The 22,177-nt window shown below is 44.2% G+C and overlaps 1 protein-coding gene across 1 annotated transcript in view; it reads right to left on the minus strand.

Annotated features, from left to right (window-relative positions):
- Positions 1 to 570: 570 nt before the first annotated feature.
- Positions 571 to 22,177, minus strand: part of LOC310637912 (protocadherin alpha-5-like) — a 121,176-nt gene continuing 99,569 nt past the window's right edge. Inside the window, exon 4 of the mRNA XM_083358533.1 lies at positions 571 to 1,247. Within this exon, the coding sequence (XP_083214659.1) occupies positions 937 to 1,247 (311 nt within the window). The 3' untranslated portion in view covers positions 571 to 936. The remainder of the gene's footprint in view (positions 1,248 to 22,177) is intronic.

Raw genomic sequence — 22,177 nt, forward strand, 5'->3', positions numbered from 1 at the left:
TTTCATAACAGCCTCGGACAATGTCCCCAGAGGGATGTTCAGTTATCTGGGTTGTAGACACTTCTATCCACACAGCTGCACACTAGATGTGAATAAGGAATCCCCACTCTCCAAAGTTATTTGTGGTGTTGTTGTTGTTTTTTCCCAAGAGGGAGATATTCCACACACCTTGTTTAGCTCTACAGTAGTGAGTCAAGGATATGGGAGGTTGCCATGGAGACGTTCCCTGAGGGACATCCTTGCTTAGGAGATCAAAGGCCTTGTTGCGGCAATATGGCCAATGGCTTGGAAGCAGACATACTTCATGGTTTCTCATATGAGTTGTCTGAGTTAAACTTGCTTTTTTGCTGGAGTGTGCATATAAAATATATAAAAGCTTGCACTCACAATAGACATGGATAAATCTGATGGAATACAAAATAATCACAAATTTAAGGTAGATCCCAGGGCACATTAATTTAACAAGTAACTTAATTTGTTCATGTTTTGCGAGTGCTTTTGCATCATATTAATCTGACCTTGCATCACCAGCCAGCCATCAGTGCACAGGAGTTTTCAATCAGTCACAGGGTGCACAATAACAAAACTGTTTAACTCCCTACCCCCATATGTCATCAGGATAAGGTTACAGACTCCGATTTTGCTTGGGCTGTGTTTTGAAAAGTTTCTCTTCCAGAGAAGAGAAAAGAAACTGATCTGATTTTTTTAAGAATCTGAAAATAAGCCAGGGTGGAGAAAAATAGTTAATGTCAGGTGTGATAAAGCTTTCAAGACAAAACCTGTCAAGCAAAAGACATTGTGAATTCCCTGCAGATTTTTGAAGTCTTGCACATACAGGAAATTGGTTAACAGTAGGAAGAAGTTGGGAGTTGCTACATGGGAGAGCTCTTCCAAGATTGCAAAAATTGGCTAAATCTATTGTTCAGTATAAACCTCTCACTGATCACTGTTATCAGTGGCGCTGTTGGTCTTTTCTTTTTTATCCTGAGCCTTGTTTCCCTTCTTTTTTTTCTTCTTTTTCTTGGTCTCTTCCTTCTTGCCAAAGGTTATGAAGTCACTTTTATCAGTTTGGCTATTTGGTGGATCTTGACGAATGGAAATGATAGCAGGAGATCCTGGGATAATGAATTTGTCTGGCAACTCACTTGGTCCTGGCTGCTTGGAATTACCAGGCCCATATTTGAAAGTCCAGCTGTTGCTGTTCACGCCAGCTCCCACTGGAGGGGACACTTCACCGGCTTCAGGTTCTAGGGAAAAAATTAAAATAAAATCAAGCATTAAAATATTATTCAGCTAGAAATACATCCAGGTAACTTACAGCTGTTAGTGCTATGTTCTAAGAATTATTTCAAATAAGGGTCAAAATGATGCTACGGATACATATCAAGTTTTTCACAGGTGGGATTTATCTTTTCTAATCAAAAGAAATCACATTTCCTTAATGTTCTTTCAAAACCCTGGAAATCTACAACCTGAATTGTCAAATTAAAATTAAGAATGATTTTTAATTTTTTACATTGAAAAACAAAAAAAACAACCCTCACCTCATGCATCTATCAAACGGGATTCTACCCCACAGAGGCTTGTGCCCAATAGGTTGAATATTATGGCGTTTAAAAACTACCTTACAAAGATCAAAGCTGTTTCATTTGAATTATTATTTGTAATCTTGAACAGCTGACCAGGTAGGAATCAAATCAATAGAAAATGGAAGAGTGAAATAAATGAAATTATTTGCCTTAGTTCCTTGTGCTTAAAAGACATGAATTAAAACAGAAAGCTAAGTAGTTGGTCTATTGTTTGTCATTAGGCTAGAGATGGGGAGAAATGAATTCAGGTTGCATCTGTACATCTTGAACTAATACATGATACAAACATCCTGTTATTCCTCGGTGTTTACACTTCTCCAATTTTGTGATGTGGTTCTCTGATTTTTAAAAAAGTACATGTATACTAGCCTGCTGGATGATAAGAATGGAGGGTGGGAATATACCATTATTCTGGCATATTTTATATGATTCTGCCCAGTGACATGAATGGTTGGGATGGAGCAAGATGAGTACAGAAAAATGGAGCCAAATGGAGACCCAAGAATGAATTAGAATGATGATTGTGTGACAAGTAGTCACTTAGAAAAAGGAATATTTATTTCAAACAGTGGTTTAAGCATAGGTCTACTCAAACATACAAATAAGAATGAAATGGAGATGAATCCAAAATCATGATTCATTTGATTGTTGTTAATAACAGAATGAAAAGATACAGAGGTGGTGAGAAATTCTGAATGTAGGACAGACTGTCTTTTGGGCTGTATGAAGCATGGGTCTTGTGGAGTTTAAAAAAGGACAAAGAAGTAAAAAAACAAACTAGTGTAAAAATAGAATAACTGCAGGAACAGAAAATACAAGTCCTGTGTGGAAAAAAAATACAGAATGAATGAAAAGTGAAAATAAAGAAACATGGAAGCTGCATGGAAAAGAGTGAAATATGTGTTATAGAATTGCCACAAAAATATATGAGGCTGCTAATGGGAAATAAGAAAAAGATGCTTTTCTGATTATTATAAGGACATGGCTAAAATATTTAAAAGTTTGCATTCTTCTTGTAAGAGAATAATTATAACTTCCTCTGTAACTAAATATATTTCTTCTTGTGTTTCAATATGAATTTCTACATAAATTCTTTTGCAATATTTTAATTTTTGCTAATATTGCTAATATTTGATAAGACCTGGAGGAACGTTGTCCATGGGGTTGTGATGGGTCGAACACGACTTCGTAACTAACAACAACAACCTTTGCTGAATATATTTTGTATTAATTCAATATTTTTTTCATTAAAATATGATTAGTGATATACAAAAACCCCAATATTAGTATTTTTTCTATCTTATTCAGTATAATAATATACTGAATAATAATAATAACAACGATTTAATTTTTTTAAATTGGGTTTTAACTTTTGTATGGTTGATTTTAATTCCCTGTAAACCGCCCTGAGTCCTCAGGGAAAGGGCGGTATATAAATGCAATAAATAAATATCAGTTCAGAAGATTAAGCTGCAAAATTCCCCCCAACATAGCTTAAGAAGAAGGGAGTATCAGTCTTAGTAGGTAGACCAGACAGGAAAAACAACCAGATAAGCTAATTGTACTTTATTGCAAAGCTATATTAACAGAATCTTTCAATCTTAAAAGTGTAATTCTTCCACCGTCACCTTTACAACCTGGTAATGTAGAGAGGGTCCTTGCTGAGCTTCTTGCACCAGTCACTATGCCTCCGTGGGCTATGCTATCTCTTATCTGGCCATTCCCTAAGCAGTGTCTCTTTTAACTGGTCTCCCAAGATCATCCCCACGTACAAGGAGGCTTGATGAAATTGCTCACAATAGCTGAGATCCTGTCACTGCTCCTGCTTTTATGTGGCAACAACACGATTAGTTTACTATCTTTGTTTATGTGGCAGATTCTAGCTAACTGCTTTATTCACAGAATCAGCAGAAAAGGGAAGAGGGAAGAAAGACAGGAGAAGGCAAGAAATTTAAAAAAGAACAGGAGAGAAGATTTTGCTGCTGTAAGAAGATAATCAAGACTGTATTGCGCTCTCATCAAATTTGGAGATGAGAGTCAGATCACTAATGCATATAATCACACCAGTCCCTTAAGATTCTTACTCAGTAACATGAATATAAGAGGCTCCGTTGCCATTGATAAGACCATTGCATCTACAGCAGCCTTCCACAATGACCTTTTCGGACTCTATGCTTGATATGATTTTTCCCATCCTCCCCCCCCACCCCATTTTGTAAAAGCATTTGCAAGAATCTAACGTCCACCTTCACATCATGCGGGGAATGGTGGCAGAGGTTCATATGACCGTCCCACAACAATAAAGAGAAACCAGGCTAAAGAGCTTCACTTCCATCTCCACACTCTTCTCCATCCTCCTCTCTCTCTCTCTCTCTCTCTCTCTCTCTCTCTCTCTCTCTCTCTCTCTCTCTCTCTCTCTCTCTCTCCCCCAGAGATAAGGACTACCATCTTTGCCAGCATCTACACAACGAAAAGTAAAAGAAAACTGCTATAATTATATTACAAAATTTAATTTCTCTGAAGTCTATGGACAATATGTCATGTTCAAATTAAGTGTATATGTCTAATACATATACACTATAAAATCTTAATATAAAAAGTAGAAACTCCACTAACAGTTCATATTATCGTTATAGTTCATATAAAGCTATTAGCATTAGTTTAAGCTGGGACCAGAAATTGTGCTGAAATGAGGACAAAATAAGGTCCTCCTGCATTTTTCTCAGCCATTCTTAGGCAGAACATTCGTAAAGTGATTATGCATCTACAGTATAAAACTGACTTTGTTTAAAGTACAGAACAGATACGTTCTGTTAAAATGTACTTTGCTAATTGTCTGTTTTGAAAGAAGTACAAATTGGCCAAAACAGGGCAGCAAGGATTTACAGACTTCTATGTCTCTTTCTATGGCTACTTTATGGTATGTACGGTAGTCTCAATTTCTGCAGCCCAGCCCTGGAAACCCCACCCTCAAGATGGCTCCTCATCAAAGAAAGAGTAAAGCATCAAGCAGAGGGTTAGAATTGCAGAGTTGTGGGAGCAGTGCCAAAAATAGATTTTTCCTCTGCTGCTCTCCCTCCCTCCTGAATCTGTCTCTTGGGGATGGAAAAGGGCATACAGTTGTCATCTCTGCACAATCCTAAATCCACAGTCTGTCATTTCCTAAATAAGGTGAGGCTGCAGCAAAAAAAAAATTCTGTTTCAGATCCCTCTGGTTTTCTATGAATACCTTTCTCTGTTGAAAAATGGACTCTGGAATCATGTAACTGTCATTCTAAGCAGATATATTCTTTAGCTGATTGATTTTAATCCAGATTGCAGCTATTTCAATTCTCCACATCTTTTTTCAAGTAATTACATCATATTCCCTTCTCTATCTCTTATATTGTTGCTATAGCTACAAGAGGCTATCACCTTTGTAACAAACTACATCTAGAATAATATTAGGTTAAATCATAACTATTTGAATATATGCCAGTATAAAAGTCATTGCTTAAATCACAGAGAAGAAAGCGAGCTGGTAGGAAATTGCAAGGTTTTCCTATCTTTTCATGTTATGCCGGCTGCTGTTTTTCCCTTTGGCTGGTATGATGAATATTTATTGTTACAGAGAAGTCATATATTGTCTGTGTTAGTTCTGAAAAGCTTGCAGAGCATAAACATAGCTGGGAAATGTATGTGGGGGTGGGGTGGGGGTTGTAGTACATGGAAAATATGCAAAGTGAATGGCTTTCTCTACAAATATTAAAAATAGCCTTGACTTTTTCTAAGCCTTTTCTGGATTAAATTATCTCTAACAACTAGTTGCATATTTAAAAAAAATAAACATAGCAATTGACAGAAGAGAACCTAAAGATATTACACTGCCATCTATTCACCCAGCCTTCCTAAAAAAAATAGACTTTTTAAAAGCAGGTGCCTTGTGATCTCGTGTCTTCTTGACTGAGCGACAGATGCCCTGAGGTCATGTACCGTAGCTGCTTATAGGATTACAGGGAACCTCTCTATAAGCCATCTGGATCAGCTTCTATTTCAATAAATAATATTTGAAATAATGTCTAAAATATTATGAAAACAATATTTCTAAACAGTTTCCAAAGCCTCTCCTTGCCTCCATCTCTCCCAGCAAAAAATTCTGCTCAAACTATTTAATATTAGCAGCGTGTATTGGCTTGGAATGAAGCTTAAGGTTCAAACTAGAGTGGCTTCTTTGGCACAGATTTTTATTAGGCATCGCTCCATTTCAACTCTGGGGTTACAGAAAGGTTAGCCAGTTATTGTCAAGCTCTGTGTGGTGTTCAAAGAGGGGGAGCATACAAACTGAAAAGAAAAACAGTTTCTCTCAACCAAGCTTTCTGAAATATCTGAATTATTTCTCACCCTAGGAAGCTATTATCATAGTAAATTCATTATGCCCTGTTCAACAGTGATTATTATAACAGAGGTTTAGATCAGATTTCTAAAGCAAGTGTTTCAATACTTCCATAATGATTACTTTGTAATATGAAGTCCTTATTCCTTTCATAATGATCAGGTTTTCCTGAACAATTCCCATCAGATTGTGGTGAAAAACCAAAAGAGACATGGCATATTTAAAAGCCAGATTGCTAGGACTATCTCAAATTTATTTTAATTTAATTTCATTATTTTATTTATATTCCATCTTTATTATTTTTATAAATAGCTCAGGGCAGGGAGCATCTCTCATACTCCTTACTCCTATTTTTCTAACAAAAATGGAGGAGCTGAGAGACAGTGACTGGCCCAAGATTGCCCAGCTAGCTTTCATGACTAAGGTGGAATTAGATGTTGAAGTTTTCTGATTTCTAGCCTGGTGCCTTAAGTACTAGAACAAACTGGCTCTCTTATTTAGCAGAATTAGTCCCTTACAATTTGCTCTTTCCTGCAAATTTCATTCCATTATGATAAAAAAAAAACTCATTCCCTGAATTTTTCCTATGAATAAATTAGATATCTACAATACTTACCGCAAAAGTCTCTGGGTAAATGAATTCTGCATCAGTACTCTTCAATATCTTCATAAATGATTTAGATGAAGAGATAGAAGGGGAACTTGTCAAATTTACAGATGACACTAGGCTAAGGGGAATTGCCAACATTTTAGAAGATAGACTCAAGATTCAGATGGATCTTGACAAACTTGATCATTGGGCCCTATCCAACAAGATGCAGTTTGGTGATGAGAAAAGTAAGGTCCTGCACTTAGATAGGAAAAAATCAAACATACAGGTATAAAACAGGTGGTGCCTGGCTCAACAGTAATAACTGTGAAAGGAAGGGATCTTGGTGTCCTAATGGACTACCACTTAAGTACAAGCCAGCAGTGTGCTGCAGCTACCAAAAAAGCCAGTGCTATCCTAGACTGCATCAACAGAGGGGTAGCATCAAGAACATAAGAAATGATAGTACCACTGAAGTTCATTCTTGAAATAGTGCATCCAGTTCTGGTTGGCACTATACAAAAAGATACTGAGGCCCTAGAACAGTGGTGGCGAACTTTTTAGAGACCGAGTGCCCAAACTGCAACCCAAAACCCACTTATTTATCGCTGGGTGCCAGGTGGGTGTGGCCCATTGGGTGGGTGTGGCTGTGGTGGTCATGGAAGATTGGGTGGGTGTGGCCAAGGTGGGTGTGGTCACCTCAATGTTGCTCATGGGGAGGGACACCTGTGGGGGGTGGGCAGGGTTGGGGGAGCTCCAGGAGGTCTCTGGCAGGTGGGACGGTAGGCAGGAGGCTCATCCTGTGGGGTGAGGTGAGGCAAGGTGGGGGTGCCATTGCCATGGGGCAAGGCAAGGGCTGGGGCAGCTGCTGCCTGACACCATCGGCCCCCGCACACAGAGGCCAGCGAGCGCATGGGGCCCAACGGTGTCTGTCAGTAGCCACAGCCTGCTGGCCCCTTGACAGGTGCACTCTGGGGCTCTGCAGCGCCAGCAGTTCAAAGAAGCTGCCTCCGAGATGGTTGGTCGGCCAACAGCTGAGGAGGTGATTCATTGGGTTGTGCCTGGGGAAAGGAAAGCATGCGAGGCCAGGAGGGACAGGATGGGGTGGGAGGGAAACCAGCCATGCCGGGATGCATTCAGCCACATGGGACCTCAGCAAATTAGCAGGTAGCTGGTTGAAGAGGGACAGTTGCCACCTCTGGGGCATGGCACAGGTGCCCACAGAGAGGGCTCTGAGTGCCACCTCTGGCACCCGTGCCATAGGTTCGCCACCACTGCCCTAGAAAGAATGCAGAGAAGAGCAATAACGATGATAAGGTGTCTGGAGGCTAAACTGTATGATGAATGCTTAAGAGAACTAGGATTGTTTAGCCGCGTATCCAAGAGAAAGATTGGGGCGATATGATAGCTGTCTTCTAGTATTTAAGAGACTGTCACAGAGATGAGGAGTTTATTGTATTCTTCAAAGCACCTGAGGGCAGGACAAGAAGTAATGTGTGGAAGATTATCAAGGAGAGATCCAGCCCTAGAACTAAGGAGAAATTTCCTGACAGAACAATATATCAGAGGAATGGCTTGCCTCCAGAAATTTTGGATGCGCCATCATTGGAGGCTTTTAAAGGAAAAAATGCGGGGGAAATCCACCAATCCAGGGCTGTATTAATTGCACTCTGGGCAAATGCCCTGGCCATAAAAATGGAAGAAAAGCCTGAAATCTAGAAACCCTTCTCGGAAGCCAACTTTACTTCCAGCTGCTTTGTGTATGACAGATAAACAGCAGAAGGCTAGAATGCAAAAACCCTAGAAAATTATTTCCTGATATTATTAGCCAAACATTTTCCCTATTAGCTGACTGGTTCTGTTTTTTCCCCAGAAGGCATTTTATCTGATTTTATTACAGTTCAAGTCAATATTGATTGAAGAGCTCTACGAATAATTCTTTAAATAATGATTAATTCTTCAAAAAAATAAAGAAGTAAAATGTTTAAAATATTTTGTCTTCGACATTTTGCTCAGATGGTCAAAAATTTTGTTAAAAGGTTAACAACATTTTTAGTTGGAATAACATCAGGTGGCAATAAAAAGCAGCAACTCGTAAACCTGATATTGGGCCTTTTATTGTCAATATAAAACGCCCAGCTATTCATTAATTCTACAATAAGCAGAACCATTTCTTCTTTTTTTATCAGTTTGCTAGTCTGGCAGAATACAATCTGCCTGTCAATGCAGAAAAGTGAGCAGAATTTTTATTAGGGGAGGGGACAAATCATAGGATTTCGTTCAGAACCTCATATAAACTTTTGGTAACAGTCTAATTTGCTCTGTAGCAAATGACAGATGTCCTATAAGATGTAATATGTCCATATGGAACATATTTCATTAAAAGGAATTACCATTTATCAATTCTCTAGAATGGGAGGCTTAGGAATCCTTTTTACAAAAAATTTTGAAGATTTGCCAAATTTCACCAAGTTGGTATGAGCTGTTTTCAGCAGGGGTTCCTTTAGCATTTGATTTTAAAAATGTCTGTAATTCTGGTTTCTTGGGAAAATAATTTGATAAAAGTACAAGTTTCAGACAGACTGGGAAAGCTATGCAGAGTGTCATGAACCACTCAAAATCATTGGGATTCTGAATTGAGCAGCATACATATCTGATAAATAAAAAATAATATTGATAAGGAGAGATTATTTTACTTCCTGAAAGTACTGTGAAAGTTGAACACAGATTTAAATCTGAATGTTGAAATAATTTCTTGGGGGCAATTAATATATGACATAAACAGTGGAAGAAAATAATTTGAAATTATTACATTCGGATTGCTCTAGCTGCACCAGCAATGGGTAAGCAGGAGTTGTTGAAGAAGAGGAACTGTTTGCAAGCGTGTAAGGAATGAAAGTGAATAGCATTATGTGGAATAAAGAATAATAAAAGGAATAACATCCCAAAGGTATGATATTAGGATTGATTAAAGCTGCCTCCTGACTATGTTCTACATACTGAAGAGATTCCTGCCATTTAATGAAATCAAAACCAGTTAGTAATTTAAATTTATTATTACTATATTTTTACTATCAGAATGAGGTACGACACATTCTGAGCTCAAGGTCAAGATTAAGATGTCTGGGTCAACTAGCCGCAGCCAACTCACCATGGCCAGCTTGCTGCCAGTTCACCATCACCAAGTCGTCTCTGCCAACTCAACACAGGGACAACTCCACATGGCCAACTTGCCACAAGGACCACTCCCCACGGGCAGCCAGAGGGAGAGCTAGTTGGGCAGGCAAGTGAGTGGGTGGGCAGAGCACAGAGTGCCTTGGGGCAGGCATAGGAGAGGCAGCAGCCAGGGGCTACCCTTTTTCATACATCCAGCTGCTGCCACTTCCGCGGTGAGCTCTGAGCCTGGCATGGATCCGCCACTAACGCCACTACTGTGGCTCCAAGCCCAGTGTAACAGCAGCTCTGTGCCTGGCGATGGCATCAGCAATGATGCACTGGGCTTAGAGCTGCTGCCACTGGGCTAGACAAGAGAATAAGGTTTGGGTTAGTAACAGAGAAGGGGCCTGTTGAGATATGGGTTCTGACACAAGCAAAGAGAGCTGAAGGTGTTCTAGGTTTCAAGAAAGCTAACTTCAATAAAGAAAAAGATAAGGATCTCATGGATGGGCATCTTGATGAGAAAAATATCTGGAAGAGTTGGGAAGATAATTACAGCCCAAACACAAATACCAAAGAGAAAAAAAATGAGAGATACTGTAAGAGATGACCAAGGCTGAGCCCAAGGGAGGGGTCAAACATGTCATCTGTCATAGGTCCCTGTGTGCCCACAAGATATCTAAGCCCAACTTGAATGTCTTTCTTCTGCTAATTTCTCTTGAATGTTACTAGCTCACATTCTTGTAGAGAGCTTAAGTCTGTAATAAATCTTTATATTCAATTGAACTGCATGATTCTGCTGATTTCCCTGGTGCTTGACATTAATCTCAAGAATATCCTAGCCATGACCTCAGATCCCAGAGCTGCAGCAATAGCAGACAAACCATTCTATCAGCAGATGCCTGAACAGCATAGAAACAAAATGAGGAATTTTGCAGCCAGTCTTCAACAACTGATGCAGCAAATGCAGTTCCTGACTCAACAAGGAAGTCCTCTTGCCACACATGCAGGAGGGCCAAACTGCTCCATCCGAAGCCTGCAGGACTTTTGCAGCCCAATACCAAAGATATAGCCCAACTTTTTCTAGATCACCTCTTTCACTAACATGGCATGGTCTAGGTTTTGGAAAGTGTTATGTATGCAGGAATCTGCATAGCAACAGCCATCAGGGGGCGTTGGCCTGGACAGTTTCGGCGGGAAACCTAGGGCCAACCCCATTGGCTGTTAGCTTACCTGGCCAGGTATATAAGGAGGCCAGGTAGCCCTCATTCCTCAGTTCACTTCCCCTTCCAATAAAGAGCTGAACTCACACACCGGCTGGCGTCTCTCTTGCGTCGGACCCACTACACATAGTGGCGACGAAGGTGGGATTGCTGCCGACCAAGAGCTGAAGTCACTGGGGGAAACGCTCCGCGAGCTGAAGGGAAAGGCATTTTTCCTTCTTCCCCCCACAACCGCCAGCCGAACCGGTAACGCCAAGCGCCACATCCACGACCAACTGCCGCCATGGCTAGAGCCAGACAACCCCGCGAATTCGAGACCCGCCGCCCCGAAACCTGGACCCGTTACCTGGCTCACGTTGAACTGTACATGCGGTTCAATCAGATATCGGAGGACGGTGCAAAGGCGGCCATCCTGCTCTGCCTTGGGGGACCAGCGCTGCTGGAAGTCGCCGCGAACCTGTTCCCCCAGGAGGCCATCAACACCGTCGCGTACCGAGACCTCGTGGCCAGGCTCAACGCACATTTCAGGCCCCGGCGCTCCAAGGTGGCCGCACGGTCACAATTCGAGAAAAGGGACCAGCGCCCCGACGAGACCGGCGCCGACTTCCTCGCCGCCCTACGGGAAGCTGCCGTCGCTTGCAGGTTCACAAATTTGGAGGAGTGACTATGGGACCGGCTGATTTGCGGCCTACGCGACAGGCGGTTTCAGGAGCACCTGTTCGAAAGAGAGGAGGTCTCTCTCCAGGAAGCCGAGGACGCCATCCTAGCCCACGAAGCGGCCTGCGGGGCCGTCCAAGCCTGCCAGGGAACCCGGCCCGGCAACCAGGCAACCAGCGTCCACCGGCAAGGGGCCACAGAGGAGGACGACCTGAGCATCGACCTCCTCCAGCGGAAGTCGACCCCCGACCAGCGAGCCAGACGCCCAGACAGGCCCAGGCCTCTCAGCAACACTGCCGTTCCCCAGAGGTGCGCAGGGTGTGGTGGGAACCACATGCACAGCCTCTGCAAGTTCCGGTCCACCATGTGCCGGGCCTGCAAGAAAACAGGCCATATAGCCGCCGTCTGCCGTAACCGCCGCCCCCGAGAGGAGATCCACGAGTTGCAGCCGGAGGAACCGCCGTTCGAAGGTACTGGGGCCCCCACCAAAACAAAAATTGGCTATGTCGAGAGCCGGCTGGCCATTAACCACACGGGTAGCCGCCGGCTGCTCAAACCCAAAATTAGATTAACAATCCGTTTGCAAGGTGTCCCTTGCAGCATGGAGCTTGACTCCGGATCAGCGGTCTCGATTATTTCGGACGAGACCCTTAACCACATAATTAGCCGGAGCAAGCAACGGATTAAATTACGGCCTACTAAATTAACCCTGACCGATTTTCAGAATTCGCCGGTCAAGGTGAAGGGGGAGGCCACCATTTCAGTGGGGTTTAAGGGTCGCGAAGGGCACCTGGACGTTGTAGTGGTAGAGGGCCGCAGAGCCAGCCTGGTCGGGCTGGACTGGTTTGAGGCCCTGGGAATCTCAGTATCCGGGATCCATCGGATCCAGGGGGACTCCGTTGAGGCCGTTTGCCGGGAGTTCGCCGACGTCTTTGACGGGTCATTAGGCAAGTACACCGGGGCCCCCATATCATTCAAGTTTAACTCGAACGTCTCCCCCGTTAGGGTCCGGCTGCGGTGAGTCCCGTTTGCGCTCAAACACAAAATCGAGCGCGAACTAGACAAGTTGGTGGCCCAGGGAATCTTAGAGCCTGTAGATGGAGGGGAGTGGGAAACCCCCATCGTGACCCCCCTCAAATCCAACGGGGAAATAAGGATCTGCGCTGACTATAAGTGCTCGGTGAACCGCGCCCTAAACCCGCACGCTTACCCGGTTCCCGCGGTCAGCCATGTTCTCGCTTCCCTCCAAGGCGGCGCCATTTTTGCAAGGCTCGATCTTGCACAGGCGTACCAGCAACTCACGGTCACTAGGGAAACAGCTGACATCCAAACCATAGTAACCCATAGGGGGGTGTTCCGGGTGAACAGGCTGCAGTTTGGAGTCAGCGTTGCTCCCGGCATTTTCCAGGAGGTTATGGAAAAGACACTCAAGGGCATTCCAGGAGTCTGCCCCTATTTTGATGACATCCTGATCGCAGGAGCATCAGCAGAGGAACTGGCAGGGAGGCTTAGGGAAGTGCTGGCAAGGCTGCGCACAGCTGGTCTCAAACTCAAAAAGGAAAAATGCAGCATAGGCGTTCCTTCCACAGAATTTTTGGGGTTCAGAGTAGACGCCAGGGGAATCCACCCCACAGAATCCAAGGTGAGGGCCATCAAACTAGCACCCACACCCAAGAACAAAGCAGAGCTTCAGGCATTCCTGGGTCTGCTGAATTTCTACCATACATTCCTCCCACACAAGGCAGCCATCGCTGAACCGCTCCACAGGCTGCTAGACAAACAGGCAACATGGGCCTGGACGGCCACCCATGATCAGAGCTTCAAGGCCCTGAAGGCATTGCTGTCGGACAAGTCCACAGTAACCCATTTCATCGAGTCCAAGCCCATTTGTATCGCCTGCGATGCATCCCCTTATGGTGTGGGCGCTGTCCTAAGCCACCTTGAGCCCAACGGGGCACAAGTCCCCATAGCATACTATTCTAGGACACTGTCTGGAGCAGAAAGAAACTACGCCCAAATAGACAAAGAAGCCCTGGCAATCGTGGCAGAAATCAAGAAATTCCACGATTACTTATATGGCAGGGAGTTCACTGTCTTCACGGACCACAAACCACTCCTAGGCCTGTTCACCACAGACAGGCAAACCCCCCAGATTCTGTCCCCCAGGATGCTCCGGTGGTCCATCTTCCTTGCAGCATACAATTGCAAGCTGGTACACAAGCCAGGGAAGGAGATGGGCCACGCAGACGGTCTAAGTAGGCTTCCCCTAGACACACATGACCCAGACCCAGCACCAGCCACACAGATCCTAGCCCTGCAGGAACTACCCGAGTGCCCAGTTCTTGCCAAGGACATTGCCAGCCACACAGCCACAGACAACATCATGGGCAGGGTGCACTCATGGGTTTGCACAGGGTGGCAGGACAAATCCCCGGGACCAGAGTTTCAGGCCTATTTCATTAGACGCGATGAAATCTCCACACACAAAGGGTGCCTCCTTTGGGGTAGCAGGGTCATCATACCACCCGCACTACGCGCCAGGGTATTGGACTCCTTACACGAAGGGCACCCGGGGGTGGTCAGGATGAAGGCACTGGCTAGGAGCTACCTCTGGTGGCCCGGGTTGGATAAGGAGGTTGAGGATCGGGTCAAGGCCTGTTATACGTGCCAGAGATCCAGGCCAGAAGTGCCACATGCACCAGTACACCGGTGGGAGGCCACACACACGCCATGGTCCCGCATTCACATTGACTATGCGGGGCCATTCCAGGGTCAACTATTTTTAGTAGTGGTGGACAGTCACTCCAAGTGGTTAGAGGTAGTCCCTGTCCCCAACATGACCTCGGGGAGGACAATCCAGGTGCTCAGAGCTCTCTTTGCCACACACGGCCTCCCCGACGTAATTGTGTCTGATAATGGGCCTCAGTTTACTGCTGCTGATTTCCAGGCGTTCTTGAAGGCGAACTGGATTAGGCACGCCACCTCTGCGCCTTTCCATCCATCTACCAACGGGCAGGCCGAACGGATGGTAAGGACGACCAAAGACGCACTCCGGCGCATCATCAGCGGGAACTGGCACCACAGACTGGCCAAATTTTTACTAGCCCAACACACAACACCATGCGTGGCTACCGGCAAGAGCCCAGCAGAACTGCGATGGGGACGGCGCCTCATCACCAAGCTGGACCGCCTACACCCAGACCGGGTAGCAGCCGAAACCGGTAGGGCAACATCACCATCATCACCATCACCACCAGCATCACTACCATCACCATTGCCATCATCACCCACACACAGGGTCCTCAACCTGGGGGACCTGGTCTGGGCAAGGAACTATGGGGCTGGACATCCTTGGGTTCCGGGGACAGTGGTCGGGAAAACAGGACCCCTTTCGTACATTGTAGGGGTGGAGGGGGACAGACGCATAAGGCGACACATCGATCAGCTCAGAGGAAGAGTCCCTGAGCACGTCACACATGCCCCTGAGCACGTCACACACGTCCCTGAACTCAACGCACACGATCAACAGGAGGACCACACTCCAGGAGGGGTCAACCCAGCTGAGGACGTCACAGGGCAGGGACCAGAGGAGGAGGACTTCCTGATGCCGGCTCCTTGCAGCCCTGCACAAAGGCCTCAGGAACCCACGGTCCAAGCCCAGGGGCCAAGCACACCCAGACGATCCACCCGTCCACACAGGACACCAGCCTACCTGTCGGACTATGTGTGCAAGTGACCCTCACACAAGGACACCACAGTTTTTTTTATATATATACTCATAGTTATAGTACTTGCATGTTGTTGTTGTTATGTGGGTCTTCTCTAAGGGGGGAGGGGTGTTATGTATGCAGGAATCTGCATAGCAACAGCCATCAGGGGGCGTTGGCCTGGACAGTTTCGGCAGGAAACCTAGGGCCAACCCCATTGGCTGTTAGCTTACCTGGCCAGGTATATAAGGAGGCCAGGTAGCCCTCATTCCTCAGTTCACTTCCCCTTCCAATAAAGAGCTGAACTCACACACCGGCTGGCGTCTCTCTTGCGTCGGACCCACTACACAATAGAAAGCACTTCACCAGCTACTAAATGTCAAGCTCAACCTCTCCTCAGCTCACTGAGAAAACTAACCAGCAACCACCACCACCCACCAGTACTTGGGGTGCTACTACACCTACAGCCAAGACAACTGGTCATCATTACTGCCAGTCACAGAATTTTCTTTCAACTATTTGCTGCACTCATCGACTTCACTGACACCATTTCAAACCATGTATGGCACACACCCTAAAGTATTGCCAAAACATCCTGCACTGTACTCCATTGTTTCTGAGGAGACTGACTTCTTACAAGAACACCTTGCAGCCCAAGACCCGTTGAGACAGCAACTTGACCAAGTGAAACAGACTTACGAGAAGGCATCAATCACCAGAAGGGCCCACCCATAGCAGTAGGAGACAAAGTTTGGCTCTCTTCTAGGTTCTTAGCTATTTCAAGATCTTCCAAGAAGCTAGACGCTAAATTTGTAGGCCCATTCAAAGTTCTCCAACAAATCAACCCTGTGGCTTTCCACCTCCAATTATCCCGTTCAATGAAGGTGCATCCAGTCTTTCACCAAGCATTACTTGCCAAAGATGCCCCCCAAGGACAATAAGATCCCAGCTACACCCTCCACTGCCAGTCATAGTAGAGAGAGAATGAGAATATGAGGTGGAAGAAATCTTAGACTCTTGGAAAAGGGGCAAAGGCATCCAGTACTTGATTCACTGGAAGAGGCTACCCGGTTTATGATCGCTCCCGGAAAATGCATGGTATGTTCATGCCCCAGGTTTAGTTCATCAGTTCCACCAGGACCCTGACAAGACAAGGCCAACAAAGCTACCAGCGCCCCACCCAATTTCACCTGAGAAACCTGTTGAGGAGGAAGCTAAGCAGCCCCTCTGCATTTCTCCAGGGGGAGCAGGGAGACTCGCCTATGATGGACCTTCCACATCTGACTTTCAATTCCTGGGTAGGGGAAGGGAGGGAACCTCCATCAATGTTTATGTGTCACAGCAACCACCACCTGGCTCACCAGCTCCTGCAGAGGAGTGGGAGGAGGATTCCTTTGAGATGGCCTCCCTTCCCCGCTTGCCATGCTCCCATGAGAATTCAGACTTTGAAGAGACAATGCTGGAAGGGAAAAGCAGCATAGAAGAACCCGTGGAAGAGGAGGGGGGCCAAGATGGAGGGAGGGCTGATATAAATGACCAGGCTGAGCCCGAGGGAGGGGTCAAATGCGTCATCAGTCATGACTCCCTCTGTGCTCACAAAAGGTCTACGTCCAGCCCATCTTGAATGCCTTTCTTATCTCCTGCTAATTTCCCTTGCTGTTAGTAGCTCAGATTCTTGTAGAGAGCTTAAGTTTGCAATAAATCTTTATACTCATTTGAACTGCATGATTCTCTTGATTTCCCCAGCACTTGACAGATACCTGCTGATAGCTGGTTGCATAAAGAGATCTTTAATAAGCTAAGAAACAAAAAGAGTAAGTTTTTAAAATGGCAAACAACAGAATGTGAGAGAATAGCATGATTTTATAAGACTGGGCCAGGAACTAAAACTCAGAAAGTGCTGAAGCTTGCAATGAATGCCAAAATTTAACAAAAAATTCTTTGGATATGCAGGGAAGAAAGTTAAATAAAATAGCGGTTCACTTGTGGGAGAAGATTTCAGATGATGATGGGTAATAGGCAAAAACTGAACTGCTTAATCCCTACTTTGTATCTGCTTTTTCCCCAAAAGAAAAATGTTCCAATCTTTCAGAAGTCACACCACCAGTGGGGTGGGGTGTGGGTCAAAAGAAAAAGAAACAAGAACTAGTTGAGAGAACACGTAGCACTGTACTGAAATCAGGTCTTTGGGAGCAGATGGTTTACATCTCAGGGTGCTAAAGAACTGGCAGACATGATCTCCGAACCACTAATTAATTTTTCAGAACTCCTGAAGTACAGGGGAGGTGCCAGAATATTAGAGAAGAGTTAATGTAGTGCCAGTCTTTAAAAAAATGAAAAAGTGGATCCATAACCCACAAACTGGTTCAGCTTGACTTGAATACTTGGCAAAATCCTAGATAAGAAAATCAAGCAGAGAGTTCGCAAGTATTTAGAAAGGAACAATGTAATTACTAGAAGCAAAACAGGTTTGTTTTGGGAAAATGTCAATCTTAAATACTGTAAGGAACCAAACCATTTGGAGATAGATGTGCAACGAAATTTAATCGTTACTGACCATGCACAACTGCAGTGATCACTGGGCTCCTAACCAAAAGTCCTAAATTAAGCAAGATTATGGGTTATACTGTATATACTCTATGAACTGTTACACAGGAGCAATATAAATCATTTTATGACCTTTACAACCAGAATATAACTTTTTTTTGATAAAGAGATTAGAGCAAGAGAATGTTGATCACAGCTTCCTTCTTGATAAAACTGAGCAATATAGCATGGATGATCCCACTACCAGATGGATTTGTAGCTGGCATGTCTATGTGTGATGCTTAATGGTATTTTTGGCTCCAGAGCTCTTCAACATTTTCACACAAGACTTACTGGTAGATGAGGGGCTAAAAGGGACCCTCATCAAATCTGCTGTTGTGATCTCTCGCCAGCCAGTGGATCCGGCAGCTGAGCCTGAGGATTCAGATGAGAAGGAGGGGCCTGGAGTGACACTGGAGTCAGAGGAAGGCTCCGAGGAGCACCAAGACTCACAGTCAAATGAGGAGCCCTGCCCCTCTACTCACGCTCAGGCAGAGACATAGCAATTTTGGGAGCCTGAGCTGGGCAAAGAAGAGGAACAGCTGGAGCCAATCCCGGATGCATGGATGCGCAGAGAAGAGAGGCGAGCAAGACAGAGGAAAGCAGTGGGGCGGCTCCAGAGGCAAAGGAAAAGTCATTAAGAAGTCACGCCCTGGCTGGACTATAAAGGGTGGAGGTGTGGGAGGTGCTGGTTGCCAAAGACAACCGTTCATGCTGAGGATTTGTGTTTTGTTGATTGTGTTGCTTGCCTCTGAAGCAGTGGTGGGATTCAGCCAGTTTGCACCACTTTGGCAGAACTGGTAGCTAATTTTTTGTTCCCCAGGCCCAGAATGGACTTCTGGAAGCGGCATCCACACAGAGAACCGGTTGTTCACATATTTGAATCCCACCACTAATCTGAAGTCTTAGACATTGAGTCAGGTGTGTAAAAATAAGAGGGGTTTGTTTTTCTTTGCGGGTCCTGCTGGTTCCATGAAGAGGGGTTTCTCCTTGTGAGTAAAGTGGTTCAGCAAGTACTCACGTAGGCTGGGAGGCCATCTCCACCCTTTTATGGCCATCTGCAGGCCATAAAAGGGTGGAGAGGGATTGCTGACACCTTAGAAGACAGTCTCAAAATTCAAATGGATATGGACAGATTTGAGTACTGGGCCATATACAACAAAGTGCAGCTGGGTAATGAGAAAGGTAGGGTTTTGTGCTTAGGTAAGTAAATACAGATATACAAATACAAAACAGATAGTTGAATTCCAGAATTTAATTAAATAAATGTGAATTTAATAGCTTCACATTTCACAATTGGAAAAAAAATGAAAAAAAATCTTTCCCCGAAGATTTTGATGCTACTGCTTTCTGAACAAAAAAATAATAATGGAAAAACATGAAAAGAATAAAAGAACACAGCCCAATGAAAGAATTTTCACACTAAAGCCCCACTGTGCTTGAATAATCTAAGAAGCCACAACCTTCCTCTGTTTCTAGATAATTTGACTGCTTTTGGAAGGGATCATTTATACATTTATGTCAGTTTCAACTTCTAAGACTATTAACAAAGGTTAAAAACAATGCAACAGGAATAAAATGTCCTTACTGGGAAACCATCACACCCTTATGCAGTCCTGCAATCCCAATGGGTTGGGGATTTGCTCGTCATTCAGGCAATCTCTTGCTAACTGGGGAATCAGGGAAATGAAGTCCACACATCTTAAATTTATCAAGGTTGAGAAACAATGGCCTAGAGCAGACATGTCAAACACAAGGCCCGGGGGCCGGATCCGGCCCGTGAAGTGGTTTCATGTGGCCCGCGAAGCCATCCTGGAAACAGTGAGGGAACGGCCCCCACTGCCTTGGCCCTGGCCCAGAGACCCTCCTTCTGCCAGAGACCCTCAGATCTGTCCCACTCCTGCCCAGGCCCCCACAGGCACCCTTGATGCGAACGATGTAGAGCTGGCCACGCCCACCCAGTAGGCCATATGCACTCTAGCCATGCCTGCCCAGTAGGCCACGCCCACCCTGGCCATACCCACCTGGCCCCCTGAGGGCAACCGCAATACTGATGCGGCCCTCAATGAAATTGAGGTTGACACCCCTGGCCTAGAGAATCTGATTTCTCCAAGACTCTCAGTTCCTGTTGCAGAAACTGCAACATCTGGGAGATTTTGATTGGAAGGCCAGGAAGGTACAGAATCCAGAATAACAGAATAAATATTATGAGCAGCTTAATCACAGAAACATAGAATCATAGGGCTGGAGAGGACCTTAGAGTTCTTCTAGTCCAGTATCCTGCTTGAACAGGAGACCCTATACCATTTTGGACAAATGTCTGTCCAATCTTTTCTTAAAAACCTCCAGTGATGGAGCAGTCAGAACTTCTAGAGGTAAGCCATTGCACTGATTCATTGTTCTCACTCTCAGGAAATTTCTCCTTAACTCAAGGTTGGATCTTTCCTTGATTATTTTTCATCTGCTAATTCTTGTCCTGCCTCAGGTGCTTTGGAGACTACAATAACCCCCTCTTCTCTGTGACAACCTCTCAAATATTGGAAGACTGCTATCATGTCACTCCTTGTCCTCCTCTTTGTTAAACTAAACATAACTACTAGTTCCTATAACTGTTCATCGTATGACTTAGCCTCCAGTCTCCTAATCATCTTTGTGCTGCTTTCTGCATTCTTTCTAGAGTCTTGACATCTTGTTTGCATTGTGGTCACTAGAACTGGATGCAATATTACAAGGGTGTTACCACTGCAGTATAAAATGGTACTAATACTTCATGAGGCTTGATGTAACCTAGGATGCATTGGGGGGGGGTTGGCAGTTGTAGCACCCTGTCTATTATTTATTTATTTATTTATTTATTTATTTATTTATTTATTTATTTATTTATTTATTTATTTATTTATTTAATTTATATACCGCCCTATTCCCATAGGACTCAGGGCGGTTTACAGGGAGAATTAAAATACATAACATACAAAATTAAAATCAGTTAAAACTATGATTAAATTACAGTCCCTGAAGTTAAACTAAAACCCAATAAATTAATTTTTTTTTTTTTTTATTGAAAAGTTTTACAATACAATTTTCCATTAAAAACCCCCATCCCCCTCCACCCTCCCCTCCCTACCTCCCCCCTACCTCTTCCCTCCCCCCTTACCTCCCCCCTTCCCCCCTCCCTCTTCCCTCCCCTCCCTCCCCCCCACCCCCCTCCCCCCCCCCGGACTTCCCAGAGCTAAATACAAGGTATATATATATAAAAGCAATCATAAGCAACCATATACTAACAACCATAAATTCTAAAATCCATCACTCTCTAACTTATATAAGAACAAACAAAACTTAACATTATTAAATATATATAAAAAAAAAAAATAGGAAAAAAAAAGAAAAAACACGAAAGAAGACTTATTCGAATGCTAGATAAAACTTCTTAACCCTATACTTATTCTGGATAAACTCAATCCACTTTCTCCATTCCATAATATAACGTTCTTGCGAGTGATCTTTCAAATAAGCCGATATCTTCGCCATCTCTGCCAGGTCGGAAACCTTTAAAGTCCATTCTTCTATAGTCGGCAGCTCCTCTTTCTTCCAATATTGTCCTATCAAAAGTCTTGCTGCCGTGACTAAATTCAGCATCAACTTGGAGTCCACCACTGTAGCATCAACAATTATTCCCAACAAAAAAAATTGCGGACAAAACTTTATCCTCCTTTTAAAGATCTTCTGTATATTCCACCAAATTTTAATCCAAAAGGCCTTAACCTTTTTACATGTCCACCATATGTGAAAATATGTTGCATCTTCAACCCCGCACCTCCAACACTTAGGCTGATAATTCGGGTACATACTTGCAAGCTTTTTAGGATCTAAATGCCATCTATAAAACATCTTATAAAAATTCTCTCTTAAATTTTGAGCTTGAGTAAATTTCACATTCCTCACCCAGATCTTCTCCCACATATCCATTGTAATAACTTCCTGGATATTTTGGGCCCATTTTATCATACAGTCCTTAACAAGCTCTGTTTCTGAATCAATCTCTATCAATGCAAGATATATCCGTTTAATGTGTGCAGGTCCCTGATTTCTAATTTGCTTTATCAGATTTTCATCAATCGTTGCAAATCCAATTTTCTGGTCTTCTTTCCACCTGGCCCGTAACTGAGTATATTGAAACCATGTTTGAACAACCTTCTCTTCTCGCAAGAAGCTATATGATTTCAAGCACCAAACATTCCTTTCCAAACTTAAAATTTCCTTGTAGGTAGTCTCATCGTGTTTGAAACCAGCATGTATAT

This window comes from Vipera ursinii (assembly GCF_947247035.1).
Source record: "Vipera ursinii genome assembly, chromosome: 3".
NCBI classification, from domain to species: Eukaryota; Metazoa; Chordata; class Lepidosauria; order Squamata; family Viperidae; genus Vipera; species Vipera ursinii.